The sequence below is a fragment of the Tachypleus tridentatus genome, chromosome 1, assembly GCF_004210375.1.
Source record: "Tachypleus tridentatus isolate NWPU-2018 chromosome 1, ASM421037v1, whole genome shotgun sequence".
Classification (NCBI taxonomy): Eukaryota; Metazoa; Arthropoda; class Merostomata; order Xiphosura; family Limulidae; genus Tachypleus; species Tachypleus tridentatus.
In genome coordinates, this window is record NC_134825.1 from 107,016,886 (window position 1) to 107,041,809 (window position 24,924).

Consider the following 24,924-nt stretch of genomic DNA (forward strand, 5'->3'; position numbering starts at 1 on the left):
CATCTCTGCTATATATGTCACTAGGAGTACGTAAAGCGAGTGTGTTATTACTTCCTTTCCATACGTTTGTGTGTAATCACTCTGTCGTATTAGTTTTTTACATAATTATTTCTTGGCCGTAATTGTTTGTGATTAAAATTTACATATTATATTCTCAGCTTTCCACCTTCGAGTTAAAACATGTCAAGGTCAATTAACACCCTTTCAAAACCTCGTAGATTTCTTGCTAGTCGATAGTTTGGCTGAACAAGGCTTAAATTGTTCTCTTCACCCTTAGGAACCGATTGATAGGACATTTTGTACTCGGAAGAACTTGCTTTATAAAAGTTTATCTACACACGGTTGTACTTAAATATTTATATTAACGAAATTTGTAGATTTTATAAACATTATATTGAATATGTCTTTACGTATATCTGTAAAATCTAGTTACTAAATATAAATTATTAATGAGAGGGCGCTGCGTTTGTAATTTAAAAAAATGTTTTTGGTCGTACCTGTTAGGGAAGCATTGTCGGTCATTACTGAGATTAGGAAGCAAATCCGGCTTCCCGCCACTCACACAATCTTCCACCATCGTTTGGATTAATTAAATAATAGTCCCGGTGACAGCTTCCCGGGCACGCGCTGTGTTTCGAAAGTAAAGAATGGTATTAATTAGAGAGAGTAACTATTTTAGCTGAAAGAAGCAGAAATTGATTTTTTTATATTCTGTTTCATACTCTGCCATGGAGGCATTTTGGTCAAATGTATAGTTAGTTTTTTTTAAAGCACGTTATTTAACTATTACGGATTTACTTTTAGTTTCTCGCACCTTTTTTCTGGCTAGAAAAAAAATGTGAACAAATTGAACTTTAAAATGCTCGTAATCGCTGGTAATTTTATGATATTTAATAATGAGATTTATGATGCGAATTTATACGTAAGAAAAACCAGTTTATGAAACTGTGATGGTGTGAGAACTGGACTTTTGATGGTTTTGCATAGTTAACCTCAGCAAATTCTGACCCATTGAAATCCAAGTAGAAAGAAATAAACCATCATGATTTATGTATGAATATTGTTTGGTTTTTTGTTTATTTGTTGTCATAAAATCTCACCACGCGGCAAGATGGTTGTGACAGACCGGCAATTGAGATCTTACTACAACGTTATAGAATTATTAAAATCACAGTATAATATCATACAATCATTAATATTATACTATACTATCATATAATCATTAATATTATACTATACTATCATATAATTATAAATATCGTACTATAATATCATATAATTATTAATATCATATAATTATTAATATCATATAATTATCAATATAATATCATATAATTATAAATATCGTACTATAATATCATATAATTATTAATATAATATCATATAATTATTAATATCGTACCATAATATCATAGAATTATTAACATCATACAATAATGCAATAGAATTATTAAGATTCGTGTTTACTTCAGGTTGCAGATAAAGAATCGATGAGATTGGATTATTTACCATAACACAAGTAGTAAACATGGTAGTAGGTAAAAGTTTTGTGAAACCAGAATTAGCTTTTGTGGGGAATGAACCAGGTAAAATTGGTTTCACCTAATATTATTTAACGTATACTAGTCTTGCTTGATACTGAAATTTGAAATGTTAATGATACTGTTGACATCTGAATGCCATTTCACATGACATTTCTGTTAGATTACGACAATCTGCAGTAGTCTTATAAATCTTATAAATGTGCGGTCACATTTACAGTTGATGTTCTCTATGTAAATATCATCAAATCATATTTCATTCCTTTTCTTTTCTCTTATTTGCTGCAAAAAACTGTAATGTTAATCGATGGGTGAATGTTGTAGAGGGCGCAAGCATTATAGTTGGACAACATCAAAGAGATGACGTAACAAACGTATTCATTAACAGCTGTGGTTGTAGATTTTTAACCGTGGACTGCTTGTATTATTAGCTGTGTCTTTCGAAACAATATGTATCAGAAGATAAAACGTGCAGGTCTTTTGTTTTGTCAGATTATTTTTTCTTAAACGTTTGTATATCACAAAACTAGAATCTTCGCTATTTCGTGACGCTACATGAACTTTGTAAAGTCACAGTACAAAAGAAATCACAATAATTAGTGTTAATTTACGTCCTTAGGACTGACGTATTCAGTGACTGAGTCATTTACAATTTACGTCGTGTAACATAGTGTATAACAAGAAACGACATGTTTTGCAGCTAATAAACTACCTTGTTCAGATTCTATAGTACACTTAATAACTAATATATCAAGTTATTAACTACTAGAAGTTGTTAAACCATGAAGCATGTTTGCATTTCAATTGTTTCAAACTCCCTTATCCTTTGCCACTACAAGCACTTGTTTTACTTGTAATAACTACTTCCGTTCAGCTTGTGGAGTACGGTGTAAAGATATATCGTAAAACTGACAAGGTCATTGGAAACTCTTAATCCAAAACAAAAATCAAAATAGACCATGTCATGTTGTTTTTTCTATTTACAGGTAATTGGTAAATTTCTTTAAAAAAATATGGATTTTCATCAGTCAAAGACAGGCCTGCACGTTTAACAATACCTTTATCTCTTGTTCTGCCTAGAATATAAGAGAAAACTTGCACAAAATTATTTCTTTTCAACATCATTCACGTTTTCACTCCTACGTTTTCTTTACTTTGCTACCATAACTTTTTAACTTAAATCTTTTCAAAAACGCACGTTGACTAAAGTTTCAGTGTTATATCCATCGCTTCTTTTACGTATCTTACACTACTGTTCCAGTGCAGGTATTTGTAGTTTCTTTCAATAATTTTAACATTTCTTTATCCAGTGGTTCAGTGTTAAGTCTGCAAAATTAAGGCGCCAACAATCGGGTTTTGATACCCGTGGTGGGTAGAACACAGATATCTTGTTGTGTAGTTTGATGTGTTAAATTTCATTGTAGTTAATAACCAAAGTTAACAGTCTTAACAAAATATATTGCTACGGACATACAATCACACTATTTTACTATCTCAGGTTTCCTAAAAAGTTTGAAAATGTTCCTTTAAAGTTGGGAAAACTAAAAATACGCACATATATTTATTTTTATCCATATAAGATGTCGTACTGCTATAAACTTTATATTATGTATAATCTATGATACTGGCTCTTTATTGTGTTTCATTCATTATTTTATACATTATGTCATTATGATTCTTATAAAAACCTGTTTGGACATAGTTTAAACATTAATCTTATTTTAATGAACGAGGTATTTCGTCCTACGGGTAGACGCAAAGGCCATTACAAATTTTTACACAAACCAGAGTTGGATTTCTTGGCCATCGTGGTCTGTGCCATTTTTTATTTCCTTTCAGCGCGGCTTCGAGATCTTAAGAATATTTTTAAATCAAAATTCACAACGTTGAATTCATACATCTTACAACGGCTAAGTTCAAAATGGTAAAACAATTATGGCAGCGACCGGTTGAAATTTTCTTAACAAAAATAGATGGAAATCGAAACTTCAACAAAATGCTGAAATTCCCACAATTTCTAGCGTCGTCTACTAACTAGCACAAAATCGTCTGCTAATGCAACGCTGTTATTATATGTTTGTGTTTACTTTCATCCGAACCGGAGCAAAGCTCCTTGAAGTTTGATTTAATATTTTAAGGCTAAAGTTATATGTCAATGGACAGCGAGACTTTTTACTGCGAGTAGCAATTTAAGTTTATTACTAGTAGATTTGGTGGTGGATTTTTTTTTTTTTTTTTTTTTGTCACCGCGCACAAGGTACCCTAATTCTATTTTGTAGCTGGCTTTCCTTCAATTAATTTATTGCGGATTGATCCATCGAATAGGTCTAAGGGAATGGTTTATGGGTTTATTATGTAAGCTGTTACTATTTCATATTAAGTATCAACGGTAATTATCCTTCATAAATGAGCTTTGATAATAAATAAATGAAAATTATTGGCCACTAGTTTGGTATCTTTGCTGTAATCTGCTTTTGTTTGTTAGATTATTATAAATTGTAGAATAGTAGATTCTAGGCCTACGCAAATTTTAGGACAAGTTTGTAAATTTACAAAAACTGTTGACGCTATAGGCCTAATTCAGAGAAAAACTCGTGTTGGCACACTTACAGCTAATTGATAATGATGAAAGGTAATAATGTCTAAGACTATAAATAATGAAATAAACTATTCGAAATTTATTTAAATTTTAAGCTTACCTTGAGGTTGTGAGAAAAAAAAAGGTCTGCGGATTTATAACACTAGAATCCGTGTTTTGATACCCGTAGTAGGCACAGCACAGATAGCCCATTGTGTAACTAGATGCTCAACTACAAACAAACAAAGCATGGATTATATTTCCACTCCATCTCAAAAACGAAAGGAAGATAGTGTTTGATAATTCGCGTTACCTCTTCAGTTTTCACAGCTATTCCTGTTTGTGAATTGTACATAAATTTGCGCCATAATTTTAAAGAAAACAAGCACTGGATATTTAATTTCTTCAGTGTATAGTAATACTAGAAATAAACGTTTATTTCTGGTATTAGTAAGCACTGGGTGTAATTTTTACTGTTATTAAATTAACAAAAATTGATTAAGCCTACCAGCTGCTCAAGGCGTTATTCGTAAGTCCAATGAAACTGTGTTTTCGCCTGTCATCACAGAAGATAATAGGCCTTGGGTAAAGTTTGATCGTTATGGTGTCAGGAATATGTTAGAAAATTTTAACCAAGGTCATAAAAATTTACAAAACAGTAAATAAACTTAGATCTCGTTTTCCGCATTTTAGTCGAAAACAAAAGCATCTCTAAGTATGATGTCAGTTGAAAATTAAACCGTTGAAATAAATGCTGACAACAAGTCTGGTAGCGAAAAAGCCTAGAATTGAAAACCAATTTTAGTTGTACCATTTTTCAATAGACCTGAATAATGATTTATATGTAATTAAATCATTTTATTTAAGAAAAAACGTCTAGCAAAAAATTAAATGTGTATACTATTTAAGGTTTTGTCATTTACTGATGAAAAGTTTTTATATGATAATCATTTGATATATCAGTAACGAAGATCGTAAAAGAGTCGATACGTTGTTTTGAAACTACAAAAAAAAACATTTGAGATTAGTCCGACTTGGTTATGGAATAACTCTAAATCAACAAGATAAATAGCTTTAAAGGTACAGTTACGTACTCAAATCATGATCAAGTTTATATAAGAATATGAACTCTAATGTTCTATATTTCTGTGATGACATTTTAAAAGTATTATAATTAAGAAAAATACCTTTATAAATTGATACAACACAATGCATTCAATATGACTGACTTTGAAACTTGGCGCCCTCTTCATTTTACTGTTGTTGTAATAATGGTGTATTTACATTTTTCACACTTTTTATTTTTGAATCACTGTAACTGGCTGTTTTAGTAACTATATATATATACCGGCGCTTTTGTCAATAGAACTAATTTTAACCTATAACTGGAGAGCGATTTTTGTGTAAAAGGCCTGTAAAAATATGTGATAGTAACACACATTGTTCAAATTGTACGTTTTTTTTTTTTAAAAATACATATTTGAATGCAGTAAGAGATTTGGAATGTCTTTAGTATTGTATCGGTGTTGATACAGATAAAATAAAACATGTATTCTGTGTGTTTTTGCTGTTGTTTTTTGCGAACCTGATACATGACTTTGGTAGAGATTTGCGTAATTTCTACTGCTTTCATATCTTCTGCATGAATTATGTCATAGCACTGTTCATTTCCAAACCAAAAATGTTAAAAAAAAAGAAAATCCCACCATAGCGTTGTGGGAAAAGTAATAATCTGAAGCGATATATTTATAGTTTCGTTTTAAGTTTACTTGTTGGAAAATTATCGCACCAGTGATCGAAACGCCCTTTCTAAAAACAGATCTAACTCACTATAAAAGCTGTTACTTGTGATATATATTAAATGTTATGGTGATCTTGGCTAATATAATTAATGTGGTATGCCGATAAAATCAATGAGGTATTATCGAGGCTTGGTTTCAAGGTGTAATGTAGTAATATTCTGTATTCGCAACGTTTCTTTTTGTTCTGTGCTGATACTCTTAGACCTGGTTTGGCCTACTGATCAGGGCACTCGACTCACAATGAATGGCTAATGGCTCAAATTAAGTCATTTGAATATGCTGTACATCTCAACTATGGAGGTCGTTAGTTTGTTTTTTGAATTTCGTATAAAGCTACACAAGGGCTATCTGCACTAGCCGTCCCTAATTTAGCAGTGTAGGGCTAGAGGGAAGGCAGCTAGTCATCACCACCCACTGCCAACTCTTGGGCTACTCTTTTACCAACGAATAGTGGGATTGACCGTAACATTATGACGCCCCCACGGCTGAAAGGACGAGCATGTTTAGTGTGACGGGGATTCGAACCCGCGACCCTCAGATTACGAGTCGAATTCCTTAACCACCTGGCCATGCCGGGCCACAGAAAAACGAAGAAAACAACAACGACTAGGAATAAATAATAAATTGCAGTTTTTAGATACAACACCAAAACTTGTGATTACGAGAATCCCCACTTGAAGTAAAAATGTATTCTCCAGTTGGCTGGTATGGGTATTAGCACTTTAATTAAAATAACGTGTTAACTTGTTAACCTGAACAACGGGCTTACAATGCTCGAAATCGAATTTCGATATTCATGGTGGGCAGAGCACGAATATGCTGTTGTGTAGCTTTACGCTTAACTTCAAACAAACACTGAGGACAGGTTTTTGTGTTTGTATTAAGAAATATTCATAAGTTATTTTAAAGTAAAATAATTAGAACATAGAGCATTATGTATACAATTTTTAAAGAATACACATGTGTATCTGTTATTAAAGTAGTTCTATTATGCCGTAACATTTTAATCCACGAGTAATTCGTTTAAAAATGCATATTAAACTGCTTAATTATGAAGATTTGAAAGTTAAGCCTACTTTTTATTTTTAATTCGACAGAGCCAGAAGTACCAGAGAAATACATGTGTATGTTATTTTGTGAAATTTTATTCAGTAACACGAATTAATCAACATGCAAACAAGTAATGATCGTTTCGTTTCTTTGTCGAAATGATAATGTTCTTTTATTTTATCATGTTTTTTAATTTTGTTTAATCTATACACATAGCTGAAAGTTGAACAGGCAATATTTTCCGATTTAGTCATATTAACACTAACGAGTTGATAGTGACAATCTACCATATTCAGAGAATCAGAAAAATACAATTATGGGAGGTGAACAAACGCACAATAAAATATATCGATTTATTATAGATCAATAGGTAGATGGATCGCTGAATGTTTGAACAGCACGTGTGTCAGATGAAACATTATAACATCAGTCTGTAGGTGCTAAGATATGGAAGAATAGTTGTACATTTGTAAAGATGGATAGAAAATTTAAATTATATATATGACTAAATGGAGACGTAGTGAACACTAGAATATTTATTTGTTTGGATGGATGAATTGATATGCATTCTTGATTATAGAAATAAATATGAAGTGATCAGTAGGTAGATGAACAATAAGGTAGGTTATATATATTGTTAAAAGTATACATAATATAGTTACAAGTGGTTTATATTAGACAGTTTTAATGAGGTATTCACAAGCTGAACATAAATCAAGTTATTTTGTGTTGATAGTGGTAAGATTTTATAAAAAATGAGTGTAGGATCTTGTAACTTATATAACAAAGTTTATATACTAATGTGCTTTGAGAGATTTGGATGTGATAAGACGTTTAATTTTCAAGATTGTAATTTATATTTGTGTTGTTGGACTTAGGGTATAAGTTAGCAGTTTTAAGGTTTTTGGTGTCTGTTGGATTTTGATACCATAATTGGAGTGATAATAGATTCTTTTATTTGAGTGTTGGGTCTGGTTTTTATAGTTTAGTGATTGGCTATTAATGTTCATACAGTTTTAATGTGGTTGTCTCTTAATTCACCCACTTCCTTTTACTACTGGTACGGTCCACGTATTGCGTGATATTGAGTTGTTTTATGTTTTTCCTGTTAGAATACTCAGTATAAAAAACTGAAAATAGGGAAAAACTACGTATTTCCTGTGTAAAACACACTAGAAGTAATTAGTGTAATTAATTTCATTTGTGATTTAACATTTGTTCATAACTTTTATGTTATTAGGGACTATAACACAGTCATGTCCAAATAAGGATGATGATATAAAAATGGTTGAGTAATTTGTTGAAAACCTTATGGGACCTAATTTACCTTGTTAATAATTCTGAGTTTAATAGGTGACACTAATCATATTGTGGCTTCAGTTTGTTTTCAACAATTACTGTAGACTTTGTTTAGTAAGCTTGGTCTATAAATGTTTGCTTCTTTCACAAATGTGGTTTTCTTTGCTATAGTAGTCATATGTTTTTTTTTTTTTCTTTTTAATAGAATTATTAAAAACATGACCTCTTTTGACATGATATTTTTAGAAGCAATACAGAATACTATTATACCTTTCTTAGAACCGTTCATCTGAATGTTGTAGATCAGTAGAATTGATTGGTAGAGGAATCTATGTGGGATTTTTTGTTTTTTTCAACCTAAATGTTGAAATAAAAATATTAAAGTACATACTGGGGCAGGGTTAGTGAACACATGACATGAAACATCAACATTATGCTTCTATCAAAGTAAAGCTTGTTTTTTTCAAATTCTAACTACTTCTCTGTTTCTATTTTCTAAGTCTACCTAGACCAATACCCTTTTGTGTATGCCACTGAATGTATGAATTTTTGAGATTGTAATGTTTGAGGTGTTTACTCAAGTGTGTAATGCATCTGCTATGTTCAATTATGAAAATTCCTTTTAATTAGAAATGTAGAACAGTGTCGAGTCTGTTATTAAGTTATCAGTGTATGACATACCTGTCAGATGCCATTCAGACATTCATAGAAAAAGATGAATTTGTTATAGAATGTTGCCTCCCTTTCATATCTAGAAATTATTTTGAAGTAAGTTTTGTGAAATATATTTGTCAGATAACCTTGTTATAAGTACTTGTTTTTTAAAACAGAATAAAACTGTGCCTTATTGTACATCATTGTATATTTTAAGCATGTTTTTCATGATAATAGTATTATTTTATCAACAACAAATTCTGTATAATACTTTATGACATTCAAGTAAACAACTAATCTTTAATATTTAACTGTTTTCAGCTGTCATTTTTCGTTTCAATGCACTGTCATTCATATACCTTCTGCTTCTGCTGATAGCTCCAGTTGTTCCAGGTCCCTCACCCACCAGCATTATCTCAGGTATGAAAGTAGATTCTTTAGATGGAGTTGACTCTCATAGAAGTGTACTAACTAGACAATATCATTTTGTGATATTTTAAAATCACTGACTGTCATGAAGATATAAAAACCACACAATATTACTTAGAGTGTCAAAATAATGTAAGTGTTGACTGTCATAAAAGTTTTATATATCATAACATATCACATTAACTGTTTAAAAACTGTACAAGTGTTGACTGTCATAAAAGTTTTATCTATCATAACATATCACATTAACTGTCTAAAAACTGTACGAGTGTTGACTGTCATAAAAGTTTTATATATCATAACATATCACATTAACTGTCTAAAAACTGTACGAGTGTTTACTGTGATAGAAGTTTACAATGCAGAAAGTAATGAATTAGTAATTATAAATCTCTGATAGAAGGTTATATGGAAAATTTCACTCTCGAGAACCATACTCAAAAATATGATATCCTATAACCTGAGTACTTTTGAAATGAGGTATTTTTTTTTTAATTGATTTGTTTAATCTACATGTACCCTTAACATTGTGAACATGTCATAAGCTATGAAGCAATATGATTGCTGTCACTCATGGGTAAACATATTTTGGCAGTTACAGTAAATATAGTGGAAATTACAACACTAATCTACAGTCCATTTAGACACAAACTGTTTCTGTGTGGAAATATTGAACTGGAGTTCAACAAGTAAAGAGATATTATTTTTTAATCATCTGATATGCAGACAAGGGCTTAGAGACTTGGCACAAATACAATTTTGAAATGGAGTATGATTTATGTTGGCCGGAAATCATAAATTTATAAATATATTTTTCGGAGACAGGTTCAGGCAGAATGCAAAATGAGACAGTAGTTTAGTAAATGCTAGAATGAGATTAATTAAATTAGGGATATTTTGAAATGTTCTTTAATTTGGAAATTGAATTCCCATAGTGTCAGTATCATGCTTTCATTAATATTGTGGTGAACACAGAGCTTCAGAAATCAGCAACCATTGGTTTTTAGGAAGTAATTATAATATTCTATTTTCTCTAAATAGTTTCTTTCAGTTTGTTGAAGTAGTGCAGTTAATGTGATATAATTACAGAGAAGAAATGTTTTTAAAATTCTTTTGTTCATATTATCTATCATGTATATTCTTCTTCGAGTTCTGTAATGAATAAAATCCATGATTTCTGTTTCAGGTCACACTGGACGCTACATCAAAGCAGTCATCAGTCTTAGCTGTATTAGTTGTTTAGCACATGTAGTCTTTCAGGCTGTCTTACTCAGCCTTGGAGATTATGGAAAGTTTCCAGTACAGTGTAAGTAGTTTCAGTGTCCGAGATGATTATGAACATTTGATGACAAAACTCTAATGATCTGTGAAGTTTGTGCTTCTCATGTATTTAGTGACCCGTTAATATACTTACAGTAAAATCACGTATTACAAATGTGAGTAACATTTTTGTTTTGGAGGACATGCTTATGTAGTCAAGTCAGATATGTTAAACTATCTTATTCATGTAATATCTACTTTGAAGTAAGAGAAGCTAAGAATTCTGTTCTTATACTAAAATTTCATGTACATAATGCATATCACAATTTTATTGTTTTTATATCAGGCACGTGGGAAGGAAGGCTGTTTGCTCTGTTTGGACTGCATAGATTAGATAAAATCCATCCCGTGGATGCCATGCGTCTCATGGGGCTGGACTTCCTAGTGCTTCTATCTACAGTGGGAGTTCTGGTTACCTGTCAGAAAGCTTTTGATACCACTCCAATCCCTTGTGAAGGAGACAGTGAATCCGACCAGAGTCGGGAGTTTCCCGTCAGGAAGAGAAAGAAACGTACCTCCGAGTTCCTAGTTTTCATTGGAGAAGTTCTTTTCCTTGTATTTCTAGCTGGAGCTGGGGTCCTCCACCCTTCACTCATTTCATCTGTTTACTTCCTGTTATTTCTTTTCATTGCTACTTGGTTGGCAAGTGGTTGTAAGCTGGGTCGTATCTACATCTTGGGAAGAATAGCTTTGGCCGTGTACACTGCTCTTTACTTTATTGTGTTGTACCTTTATCAACTGGATTATGCCCAGGAGTTAATTCAAGTGGACAGTCTAGAAGCAAGGTCTGTTAAATGAGAAAATTATTATTATTACTCGAGATATGAAGTAATAAAATCCTAGACTGAGGTAGTCATAGATTATAACATTGGATTAATTAGAAAAACTAGGAACTGAAAATCAAACAAAAATCTAGGGTGAGTAACCATGAACACAACAATGTTAGTTATACTGAATAACCATGAACCCAACAATGTTAGTTATACTGAACAACCATGAACCCAACAATGTTAGTTATACTGAACAATCATGAACCCAACAATGTTAGTTATACTGAACAACCACGAACCCAGCAGTGTTAGCTATACTGAACAACCACGAACCCAGCAGTGTTAGCTATACTGAACAACCACGAACCCAGCAGTGTTAGCTATACTGAACAACCACGAACCCAGCAGTGTTAGCTATACTGAACAACCACGAACCCAGCAGTGTTAGCTATACTGAACAACCATGAACCCAGCAGTGTTAGCTATACTGAACAACCATGAACCCAACAGTGTTATTTACACTGAACAATTGTAGATGTTATTAAACTTTACTTGGAAGACATCGGGAGACAAGTTCATGTTTAACCATATTCATAGTTTATTGTTACAATAGGAGACACAATAACATTATCTATGAGTGAATGTTAATTATTAAAGAAAAAGACTCTGTTTGTGTTTGAAGTTCAGTTATCAGAGATAAGGTCATGTGAGGCATAACTTAATACTAGAAACAAATTAATATCAAGATATTGTTAAGTTATTATAGACAAAGCCATATTCATGCATATATGCAGAGGGGGTTTTGCAGAAACTCCCTGTTTTTGTGATGTAAAAAAAAACTGCTTATATTGTTCCAGTGCAGCTGCTTAAGATATTTAATATAAGTTAACTTTCTTGTGATTACTTAAAATACCTCTCCAGGACAGGCCCCACATACTGACACAGTGACATAGTATACCTGTCCAGGTCAGGCCGCACATAATGACACGGTGGCTTAGTATATCTGTCCAGGACAGGCCTCACATACTGACAAAATGGCTTAGTATACCTCTCCAAAACAGGCCCCACATACTGACATAGTGACTTAGTATACCTGTCCAGGTTAGGCCTCACATAACGACACGGTGGCTTAGTATACCTCTCCAGGACAGGCCTCACATACTGACACAGTGACATAGTATACCTGTCCAGGTCAGGCCTCACATAATGACACGGTGGCTTAGTATATCTGTCCAGGACAGGCCTCACATACTGACAAAATGGCTTAGTATACCTCTCCAGGGCAGGCCCCACATACTGACAAGATGATTTAATATTCCTTTCCAGGACAGGTCCCACATAATGACAAGGTAACTTAGTATACCTGTCTAGGACATGCCTCACATACTGTCAAGATGATATTTAGTATACTTCTCCAGGACAGGCCTCACACAATGACATGGTGACTTAGTGTACCTCTCCAGGACAGGTCTCACATACTGACAAGATGATATTTAGTATACTTCTCCAGGACAGGCCTCACACAATGACATGGTGACTTAGTGTACCTCTCCAGGACAGGTCTCACATACTGACAAGATAACTTAGTATACCTGTCCAGGACAGACCTCATATACTGACAAGATGAGATTTAGTATACTTCTCCAGGACAGGCCCCACATAATGACATGGTGACTTAGTGTACCTCTCCAAGATAGTCCCCACATACTAACAAGATAACTTAGTATACCTGTCCAGGACAGGCCCCACATAATGACATGGTGACTTAGTGTACCTCTCCAGGACAGGTCTCACATACTAACAAGATAACTTAGTATACCTCTTTATGTCACTACTACCAAAACTGTTATTAAGTTATTTCAAAAGGAAAGTGACTTGTTTCATGTGATTATTTTATTCAGTTTTGTCTTATGCCAAAAAAACAAAAACACAAAATTTCTATTATGAAATACATGCCTTTCCCAAAGGAAGTAACAAATCACACCAGCAATTTGAGAGTTAAAAAAAGCAAAAAGTGAACAGTGAAAAATAAATCCATATGAAATAGAATGTTTTATTAAATATGTATTAGATGTGTTTAATTATTGCCTGTCAAAGTTAAAAATACAAAGACTGGACACATTTGTTCAAAATTTGGGTTTATTCATCTTACAGATTGAAAACTAATCTCTGTTGATAGAAAAATTTAAGAAAGGTCAGAAATAGATTACCAAAGTGATTTTGTAAAAATGGGTGTAAGATTTTAATTAAAAATGTGGATGATAATTTGGGTGTAAGATTTTAATTAAAAATGTGGATGATAATTTGGGTGTAAGATTTTAATTAAAAATGTGGATGGTAATTTGGGTGTAAGATTTTAATTAAAAATGTGGATGACAAATCTAAAGATTGTTTGTTTGTCCTGTAGGCTGCTGGGTTTGGTGGGACTTGTGGATTCTACATGTAGCATTAACCACGATAGTCGAAGTATCGTCTATCGACCAGAAGACTGGACTGCGTATGTCCAACCTTTAATTGTGTTGGCTCTTTACTGGCTTGTCTGTTTCCTCACTCGGTATAGACTCTCTGAACCAGTGCGTACCATTTTGCTCATAATTAAATGTACATAGATTAGCACTTTCCCAGTTATTGGACTGTTTTTATCAATGCCATTATTGTTTAAGCTGTTTTTGTGTTTATAATTTTAACATTTAACATTTTCTTTAGAACTAGCTTCATTTTACGTACTTATTGAAACACTTCATTTTTATTACATTTTAAAAAGGCTTGCTTATAATTTTTAAAATATTTCTGAGGTTTTAACAGTTATGATTCTCATATGACTAAGCAGAGCTGTATTTGTAGTTTTTGTCTAGTATTTAGTGTGAGTATCAAGGTGCATTTTATTTTGTAATTACTATCTCGTGAATCACATGCTTCCTGTTTTATTTTGTAATTACTATCCCATGAATCACATGCTTCCTGTTTATTTTGTAATTACTATCTCGTGAATCACGTGCTTCCTGTTTATTTTGTAATTACTATCTCGTGAATCACGTGCTTCCTGTTTATTTTGTAATTACTATCTCGTGAATCACATGCTTCCTGTTTATTTTGTAATTACTATCTCGTGAATTACATGCTTCCTGTTTATTTTTGTAATTACTATCTCGTGAATCACATGCTTCCTGTTTATTTTTGTAATTACTATCTTGTGAATCACATGATTCCTGTTTATTTTTTCAAATCAATTCATATGACTGATTAAAAATATAACACTTGAGAATTATGACACCTTTTGTAAATATTGAAACAGCAAATAATCCACAATGGCCTAAGAAAAATATAAGTCACACACACATCACATACACAAAATTAAAAACATTCTACACATTTCAACTGGTCTAGTCAACAATTATCATGACATCTGGTAAGTTGAAATACGAGATGTTTTTAATTTTGTTGTGTGTGTCTTTGTAATGTTAGTTTGATACTTAATATGTTTTGTTGTGTGAAGCACATTTATGTTTTTCCTGTTTTATTTAAATTATAAAAACCTTTACTTTTATCTAACTTGCTTCATGTTATTAATTTGTTGCCAGAATAATTGGCAGGTTGTTTAGTCAACTGTATTCCTACACATTTACATGCATGTGAATTGAACCTGATAATAAGTAATAGTTCTAAACTTCTCAGAAATGTGCTAGTTTAATTGTTTTAACACGTTTCAGCTGATCTCTTCCTGATGCCAGTTAAATTGTTTCAACACATGTTTTAGCTGATCTCTTCTTGATGCCAGTTAAATTGTTTCAACACATGTTTTAGCTGATCTTTTCCTGATGCCAGTTAAATTGTTTTAACCCATGTTTTAGCTGATCTCTTCCTGATGCCAGTTAAATTGTTTCAACACATGTTTTAGCTGATCTCTTCCTGATGGCAGTTAAATTGTTTCAATATGTTTTAGCTGATCTTTTCCTGATGCCAGTTAAATTGTTTCAACACGTTTTAGCTGATCTCTTTCTGATGCCAGTTAAATTGTTTCAACACGTTTTAGCTGATCTTTTCCTGATGCCAGTTAAATTGTTTCAACACGCTTTAGCTGATCTCTTCCTGATGCCAGTTAAATTGTTTTAACACATGTTTTAGCTGATCTCTTCCTGATGCCACTTAAATTGTTTCAACACATGTTTTAGCTGATCTCTTTCCTGATGCCAGTTAAATTGTTTCAACACATGTTTTAGCTGATCTCTTTCCTGATGCCAGTTAAATTGTTTAACACATGTTTTAGCTGATCTCTTTCCTGATGCCAGTTAAATTGTTTCAACACACGCTTTAGCTGATCTCTTTCTGATGCCAGTTAAATTGTTTCAACCAGTCTTTGCCTTAAATATATTGTTTAAACTAACCTCACCTTGTTTTTAATAATGTGATTAATATATACATACACACTGTTTTATTTAGTTTACCTGCATAAATCTAGACAGAGTATTGAAAGAAATGTATAAAATAAAACATAATTTTTTAATGAATTGTCAACAAACTGTATATGCTAGTTTGATGCTGAACGTATTTAAAACAGGTTACTGAAGGTTTTCAGGTTTTAGAAGTAGAACCAGAACCATAAAGGAATGGTTAAGTTTTATAACATACTGGCTGTTTAGGTGGTACAAGAGTTTGACAGAGATTCACGTCACCCTGTAGCCAGGAGTGAGTCAAGCAGAAGCTCTCAGCGCTCCTCTGCCAGCTTTTTAAGACGCAGACGGCGCAACGTGCAAGAAGGCAATCAAAGCGTATGTACTAATACAACCCAACTAAACCCTTTATCCTCTCTATGTCTTCTGCAGATTAAAAAGTTATAACATTTAAAGAATTTTTATCATATTTCTACATTCTTAATCACTTATTTATACTAATATTTCATACTGCAAATTTTAGATTCAACCCCAATCAGTGCTGGTGTGAGAAAGCATCTTATGTAAGTTGACCAACACCAATTTTGAGCATGACAAAATAGTTTTATTTTGGGAAACATACTACATGTTTTGATGTAACATCTGTCTGTTTGCAGAAGAATGCATTGGTATCTCTTCCCAAAATAAAACCACTCTATTGTGCTTATAAGTTATTGTTCGGTAATACTAATGTTATGTTTACACAAGTCATGTTTTTGCATATCGTAACATTGGTGTAATTTATTACTTTTGTGGTTTTCTACCTGCCCCATACTGCTTTTGCCTAACTTTTCAATGTCACTGTTTTATCTGAACGTTTTTCTAAAGGTATTTGTATAGTCATTTCATTAGAATTGTATTGACTCATATTTATTCTTGTGATTATCATGTTTTTCTGTGTTTTACAATAAACCTTTAATCTGAATAACTTGCTATGTATCTATTCAAAATCTGTAAGATTTGGTAAGTAAGCTGCAATGTCCATTATTATTAATTTGTTTTATTATACAAAAAAGAACATGATACATGTACTCAAAAATATGTTGGTATGGGATTTGAGGTTTCTAGTTTTTCATTTAAGGGGTTTAGAATACAATTATTTTAAAACATTTACCAGAAGCATTTCTCAAAATGTGCAAGAACAATTTATCGTAATTATGAGTAGCAAACAAGCCAAGAAAAACATCTGTGACCTATCTGTAACAGTGTTAGATTAAATAGTTCTAGGGTAAAATAGTTATTCACTGTGTTTATGTAAGGAATTTAAAATACAGGTTAAGCTAAACAAGGCTAGGATAAAGTAGTTAGTAGCTATGTTTATGTAAATAGTTTAAAATACAAGTTAAACTAAACAAGGCTAGGATAAAGTAGTTAGTAGCTGTGTTTATGTAAATAGTTTAAAATACAAGTTAAACTAAACAAGGCTAGGATAAAGTAGTTAGTAGCTGTGTTTATGTAAATAGTTTAAAATACAGGTTAAACTAAACAAGGCTAGGATAAAGTAGTTAGTAGCTGTGTTTATGTAAATAGTGTAAAATACAGGTTAAGCTAAACAAGGCTAGGATAAAGTAGTTAGTAGCTGTGTTTATGTAAATAGTTTAAAAAACAAGTTAAACTAAACAAGGCTAGGATAAAGTAGTTAGTAGCTATGTTTATGTAAATAGTTTAAAATACAGGTTAAGCTAAACAAGGCTAGGATAAAGTAGTTAGTAGCTGTGTTTATGTAAATAGTTTAAAATACAAGTTAAGCTAAACAAGGCTAGGATAAAGTAGTTAGTAGCTGTGTTTATGTAAATAGTTTAAAATACAAGTTAAGCTAAACAAGGCTAGGATAAAGTAGTTAGTAGCTGTGTTTATGTAAATAGTTTAAAATACAGGTTAAACTAAACAAGGCTAGGATAAAGTAGTTAGTAGCTATGTTTATGTAAATAGTTTAAAATACAGGTTAAACTAATCAAGGCTAGGATAAAGTAGTTAGTAGCTATGTTTATGTAAATAGTTTAAAATACAAGTTAAACTAAACAAGGCTAGGATAAAGTAGTTAGTAGCTGTGTTTATGTAAATAGTTTAAAATACAAGTTAAGCTAAACAAGGCTAGGATAAAGTAGTTAGTAGCTGTGTTTATGTAAATAGTTTAAAATACAAGTTAAGCTAAACAAGGCTAGGATAAAGTAGTTAGTAGCTGGTTTATGTAAATAGTTTAAAATACAGGTTAAACTAAACAAGGCTAGGATAAAGTAGTTAGTAGCTGTGTTTGTGTAAATAGTTTAAAATACAAGTTAAACTAAACAAGGCTAGGATAAAGTAGTAAGTAGCTATGTTTATGTAAATAGTTTAAATTACAGGTTAAGCTAAACAAGGCAAGGATAAAGTAGTTAGTAGCTATGTTTATGTAAATAGTTTAAAACACAAGTTAAACTAAACAAGGCTAGGATAAAGTATTTAGTAGCTGTGCTTATGTAAGTATAAGCTAGATTTAGTAATTTTAAAGCAGTAAAGAATATTTTTTTTTTGTACAGAGTTAACCTAATAAAGAAACACAATATTTTTCAAGTTATCCTGACATTATGGGATATGATTACAATTAATAGAGAAATGTATAAGTTTAGATCTTTTAAAACATTTTATTATTTTAATACGAGTTATAGCTTTTATAGTAAGGAACAGTATTTTGAAACAGATATGATGTTTCAATCACTGGTGTGGTTATTCTGAGATACATGTGTTACTGTTTTAACAAATATTATTCTGACTTTAAACTTGTAACAAAATAGTAAGACTGAAAACAAAAACTATTATTTTTGATTTGATGTAAAATAATCTACAAATGATACCAGTAGTACACATGAATATATAATTATTTTGTAAGTAAAGCTTCTTTTACTGTTCAGTATCAAGAGTTTTTACTGTGAAATTGAGATGTTTTATTATATGAATAGTTTTGACTTTCAGTTACAGCAGTTTTGTACTAAAACAAGAAGTAAAATATCATCAGGGTATTCTTTCAATTTAATATTATTACATTCTTTGTTATAGAAAGTATAATGCATTATTTGTGACAGCTTTCCATTAAGGGTATTTATGGCAATAATCTTTATAAACTGCTAGCTTTGTAGTCCTGGTTGGTTGAAACTCAGATGATTACTGTGTGACTCTAGCTGAAACATAGGTTATTAGTATTCCTAAATACATATATTATGCCAAACAATCTCTGTGATAAAATTAAATGTTAAATGAATGTTGCAACTAACTGTTAATGAAAGAATATTAATTAAAGGAACATACAGTTATAGGTGTTGACATACTCCTTCATGTATGGGAACACTTTCATAGTCATTAATTTTAATTTGATAAAACTTTTTAATAAATATAAAATAATCAAAGTTTGTACAAATGAAACAATCAACATGTATAGAGATGTCTTAATTCATTATTCTTTATTTAGGTTATTTTATATTTGGTTAAAATTCAGCATGTTTTTTATCTCATAGAATATTACTCGTATATCAGATGGTATGACTCTTCAGTAGATCATTTGTAAACTTGAGAGCTTGAAACATTAATATTTAGGGGTTGATCCCTGAAAAAGGCGCAGCATGTACAGCCTGCTGTCCAGATGGAAAGATGTGTACTTATAAAATAAAATTTAAAAAAAATCTATAATTTATTGTGGACGTAGCTGGTGATGTCAGGTTAATGAAGTGAAACATCATAGATACTAGTGTTGTCAGAAATAAAGTACATTGTTCACGTAAAAGATGTGGGTGTGAGTTTCAGTAGTTGCAGAATGATATAAGATAGAAGTCATGTTGTTAAAGCATGATTGTAGGTTTCCTGTTATGTTTTAATTTCAATTAATTGTTTTTGTTTTATTTTACTAACCATAATAGAAGATGTCATTTCTTTAAAGGATTGGTTTCTTCCATAACTCTACTTTACTTTCTACACCTTTTTTTTTTTTTCTGGGTTCTTTTGGTGGTGGATGCTCTTATGGAAGAGACAGGATCTTCAAGAATCTATGCCAGTATGTACAATCTGTGTATTAAAGGCATATCTTTATTACAATTAGTAATGACCACCAAGTTTAAATAGTGAAAACTGCCTTCATAACAAAAAGCAAGTATTGACCATTCAGGTCGATTGCAATAAGTGCAAATTTTGTCATCTCGTTTGCCATGAAATTAAATAAACATATACTTAGAACACGCAGATTCATCTCCGAGTCTTTAGCCAAGATCCAATGGCCTATAATGTTAAAGGTCAGAAGTGTTAAACAACTGAGATGTTTATAACGTTTTTTTAAAAGAAGTTATCTGAACTAAAATACCCACATCTAAAAACAGAAATTTAAAGAATTGTGTACTTGTAGCGATCTATTATTTTGGAAACTTCATATCTTTCACGTGTTGGTTTTACAATAATAAATGTTGAAATAGACAAGTGAATGAATGTAACATTTTTGTGTTTTATGTTATCTTCTACTTCTTTTGTGTAATTAAACAAAATTTAGAACTTAAGAACTTTACATTTCAATTTACTTAACATGAAGAAATGAAATAACACAATTAATTAAGTATAATTATAAAATTGAGACTAGCTAACTATAACAGATCACTTAAAGTATATAAAGTAAAAACAGCTAAAAGTACAACTTTAACAATGGTTTCATTGAACACTATATTACATGTTGTAACACAAAACACTGGTTGTACTAGTCAGTAGCTGTCATGCTATATTACATATTGTGATATTAAATGCCAGTTGTACTAGTCAGTAGCTGTCATGCTATATTACATATTGTGATATTAAATGCCAGTTGCACTAGTCAGTAGCTGTCACATTATATTACATGTTGTGATACTAAACACCAGTTGCACTAGTCAGTAGCTGTCACACTATATTACATGTTGTAACACAAAACACTGGTTGTACTAGTCAGTAGCTGTTGTGCAATATTACATGTTGTAATACTAAAAACCAGTTGCACTAGTCAGTAGCTGTCACACTATATTACATGTTGTAACACAAAACACTGGTTGTACTAGTCAGTAGCTGTCATGCTGTATTACATGTTGTGATACTAAACACCAGTTGCACTAGTTAGTAGCTGTCACACTATATTACATGTTGTGATACTAAACACCTGTTGCACGAGTCAGTAGTTGTCACACTGTATTACAAGTGTTGCGACACTAAATACTGATTCTACTAGTCAATAGCTGTCACAATATATTACATGTTGTAACATAAAACACTGGTTGTACTAGTCAATAGCTATCACACTGTATTATAAGTGTTGTGACACTAAACACTGGTTGTACTAGTCAGTAGCTGCAACAATGTATTATAAGTGTTGTGACATAAAACACTGGTTGTACTAGTCAGTAGCTGTAACAATGTATTACAAGTGTTGTGACACTAAACACTGGTTGTACTAGTCAGTAGCTGTCACACGGTATTACAAGTGTTGTGACACTAAACACTGGTTGTACTAGTACCACTGTATTACAAGCTGTTCATTAATTAATTTTTCCTAATCTTTCTCATAATGATGATAGTGTTACAAGTTTCGATATGAAAATCATTTTGCATGTTTTAGTTTTATATTTCCTTCATCCTTACTAATATTTTTATTTTCAAGGATTTAAGTTTTTGTAGCTTGAATGTTTTAGTACTTTCTGATTGCTTTAAATGCTGGCATGTTTCTCTTCTCTAACATAATTATCCTTTTTCTCAACATGCTATTCCTGGTGTGGGTGTGCTCTGTTTTAACCATTTGACGGCTACTGTAATGGGTTTTATCCTGTGATCAGGCTTTAGCTAATATCTTCCTTAAAGGTTGAACTTTACGGTTAGTATTCACTTTGATTAGACATGGCCAGTTGTGAAGTGAGTACTATAAGATGCCTCGTTAAGTAGCTAAGCTGGTTTATCTCCAGTTTATTGAAGAATCTTTATGATCAGCTTTGGGTTCCACAATTGAACATATATTAATCAACATTCTTATCTCCATATGTCCTCTTGATAGGAAGAATGTTTACATCAATCTTAATGTTATCTGTACATTAGAGAATTGATACAGTATAAATCTGGAGAAAAGTTCAGAGTATTTTCTAATTTTGTGTAAAAATTACCATGGTATTGGGAACCAATGTGAAGCCGTGGTAAATTACCATGGTATCAGGAACCAATGTGAACCCGTGGTAAATTTGTATGAGGTTAGTCGGGTCACACATTTTCTGATGTTGAAAATATTCTATTTTGGGCATTATACTTTAACAGTCAAGTGTGAATATCTAAACATGCCTCTCAGATTTGAATCTCAACTGGCATTATGTTAACATCTCTTGGTGAATTGTGTCTTTGATTTCTAAGCTTGTTATTCTATAGTATTTTAATAGAAGGAGAGCCTAAATAAGTGTTTGTTATTTGGTTTTATCACCACCGTAAAATGTCAAACTTTGGCAAGAGCTTTATATTTACCTTATTATGATTTGGATGGAACAAGTCACAAACTGTCTTTATCATTGAGATCTCTATTATAATTATACATCATCAAGGGAAGGATTAGTAACTCAAATTATATAAGTGGGAATAATTATGTTTTATTGTTACCATCGATATCGTAGTATTTTTTTCAACTTTAAAAGCTCATTGTTTTTAAACTGTTGTCTTGTAATAACTTGGACTTTTTTAATCGCTTCATACAGAATGAGCATTTCACTTGAATGGGTCAGACTTACAGCTAAAACATTAGCCTATGTGGTTATGTAACTGTCTTTATAACAAACTGTCATACTTTAACTGTAAATTTGTTCTGCTGAATGTTGTGAAACCATCCAGTATTAACTTAACATTGTAGTTTAGGTGTTCTTTACTGATTTGTCATTATCAGTAGACAGAACAGATCGAAAGGTTATTCAAAGGTAATACAGTAATAAGATATTAAGTTTAATTTTAGTTTACTAAAAAGTATTCTACATAAAGTACAATAAATTACTTTACATTTTGCGTTAGTCGTGTGTAATAAACGTAGGACCTGTTTTAATAATTTCCAGGTGTAGTTTAACATAACATGAGGGATCTAAGTTCTAATGAACTCTAAAGCTCTTATTATTTGAATCATTAGAGCAAATGGTTTACCTTTATCTTACTGTTATAATCAGCTTCTTGACGATGACAAAAACAGAAAATCTTACCACTCCACTGATCTAAAAGAAGGACTTGCAATCGATCCAAATGGAAGTATCATCTTATCTACTGATGGAGAAGCTGGTGACGAAGGTACAGAAGTGACCTCTGTTGGCATAATGAAGTATCGGAAATATATGTTTCCCCTCATATCTTTTATTGGTCTAGTGAAGAAAGGAAGTTATGTTGCTACTCTCATTATAATGATGGTAATGATAAAATATTTTATGATAAGTAGATTCCCGTTCTTTGATTCTCTTTATTATATGTCTTTCACACTCTTTGTATTTTTTTTGTAACTTCAGATAAATTTTTCACATCCTAAACTGTGTGAGTAGATTTGTATTTGGATTATTAAAATTACTTATTTTACTGTCTCTTCATCCATTTAGTAAGATTATGTTTTGACATTAATGGTTTTGTTTTGTCTTTTTATCCTCTTGAGTAGAATTAACACTAGACTAGTAATTTTTTTTTACCATTTTGTAGGATTATGTTTAGATCATTAAAGTTTGTTTTTTTACCATCTTGTAGGCTCTTGAGTAGGGTTATGTTTAGACTGTTAAAGTTTGTTTTTTACTTATAGTTCAAATGTAAAGAAGTGTGACACCATATTTCTATTCTTTATTTATATACCTTTAAAGCTTCAGTATTTTGTAAAGATGTCTGTGTTTCAAAAGGTGAAGAATTATTAGACAATGCTGTGTTTGATAAGGTGAAGAATTATTAGAGAGTGCTGTGTTTGATAAGGTAAAGAATTATTAGAGAATGCTGTGTGTTTGATAAGGTGAAGAATTATTAGAGAGTGCTGTGTTTGATAAGGTGAAGTATTATTAGAGAATGCTGTGTTTGATAAAGTGAAGAATTATTAGAGAATGCTGTGTTTGATAATGTAAAGAATTATTAGAGAGTGCTGTGTGTTTGATAAGATAAAGAATTATTAGAGAATGCTGTGTTTGAAAAGGTGAAGATTAATTATAGAATGCTGTGTTTGATAAGGTGAAGAATTATTAGAGAGTGCTGTGTTTATTAAGGAAAAGAATTATTAGAGAGTGCTGTGTTTGAAAAGGTAAAGATTTATTATAGAATGCTGTGTTTGATAAGGTGAAGAATTATTAGAGAATGCTGTGTTTGATAATGTGAAGAATTATTAGAGAGTGCTGTGTGTTTGATAAGATAAAGAATTATTAGAGAATGCTGTGTTTGAAAAGGTGAAGATTAATTATAGAATGCTGTGTTTGATAAGGTGAAGATTTATTAGAGAATGCTGTGTTTGATAAGGTGAAGAATTATTAGAGAGTGCTGTGTTTGATAAGGTGAAGATTTATTATAGAATGCTGTGTTTGATAAGGTGAAGATTTATTAGAGAATGCTGTGTTTGACAAGGTGAAGAATTATTAGAGAGTGTTGTGTTTGATAAGGTGAAGAATTATTAGAGAGTGCTGTGTGTTTGATGAGGTGAAGAATTATTAGAGAGTGCTGTGTTTGATAAGGTGAAAAATTATTAGAGAGTGCTGTGTTTGAAAAGGTAAAGATTTATTATAGAATGCTGTGTTTGATAAGGTGAAGAATTATTAGAGAATGCTGTGTTTGATAAGGTAAAGAATTATTAGAGAATGCTGTGTTTGATAAAGTAAAGAATTATTAGAGAGTGCTGCATTTGATAAGGTGAAGAATTATTAGCTAGTGCTGTGTTTGATAAGGTGAAGATTTATTATAGAATGCTGTGTTTGATAAGGTGAAGAATTATTAGAGAATGCTGTGTTTGAAAAGGTAAAGATTTATTATAGAATGCTGTGTTTGATAAGGTGAAGAATTATTAGAGAATGCTGTGTTTGATAAGGCAAAGAATTATTAGAG

The 24,924-nt window shown here is 31.6% G+C and overlaps 1 protein-coding gene across 9 annotated transcripts in view; it reads left to right on the forward strand.

Moving 5' to 3' along the window:
* LOC143257464 (piezo-type mechanosensitive ion channel component 1-like) overlaps window positions 1-23,400 on the forward strand; it is a 109,734-nt gene extending 86,334 nt beyond the window's left edge. For 2 of the 9 annotated variants that reach the window (XM_076516178.1, XM_076516162.1), the window contains exons 3-9: window positions 9,246-9,344; window positions 10,540-10,659; window positions 10,960-11,458; window positions 13,851-14,016; window positions 16,084-16,212; window positions 19,871-19,897; window positions 23,040-23,400. In XM_076516178.1, the coding sequence (XP_076372293.1) occupies window positions 9,246-9,344; window positions 10,540-10,659; window positions 10,960-11,458; window positions 13,851-14,016; window positions 16,084-16,212; window positions 19,871-19,897; window positions 23,040-23,363 (1,364 nt within the window). In that variant the 3' untranslated portion in view covers window positions 23,364-23,400. Of the gene's footprint in view, window positions 1-9,245; window positions 9,345-10,539; window positions 10,660-10,959; window positions 11,459-13,850; window positions 14,017-16,001; window positions 16,213-16,357; window positions 16,398-19,870; window positions 19,898-23,039 lie in introns of those variants that run through there. The other 7 variants (XM_076516199.1, XM_076516188.1, XM_076516216.1 and 4 more) reach the window with 5 other exon arrangements.
* Window positions 23,401-24,924: the final 1,524 nt, after the last annotated feature.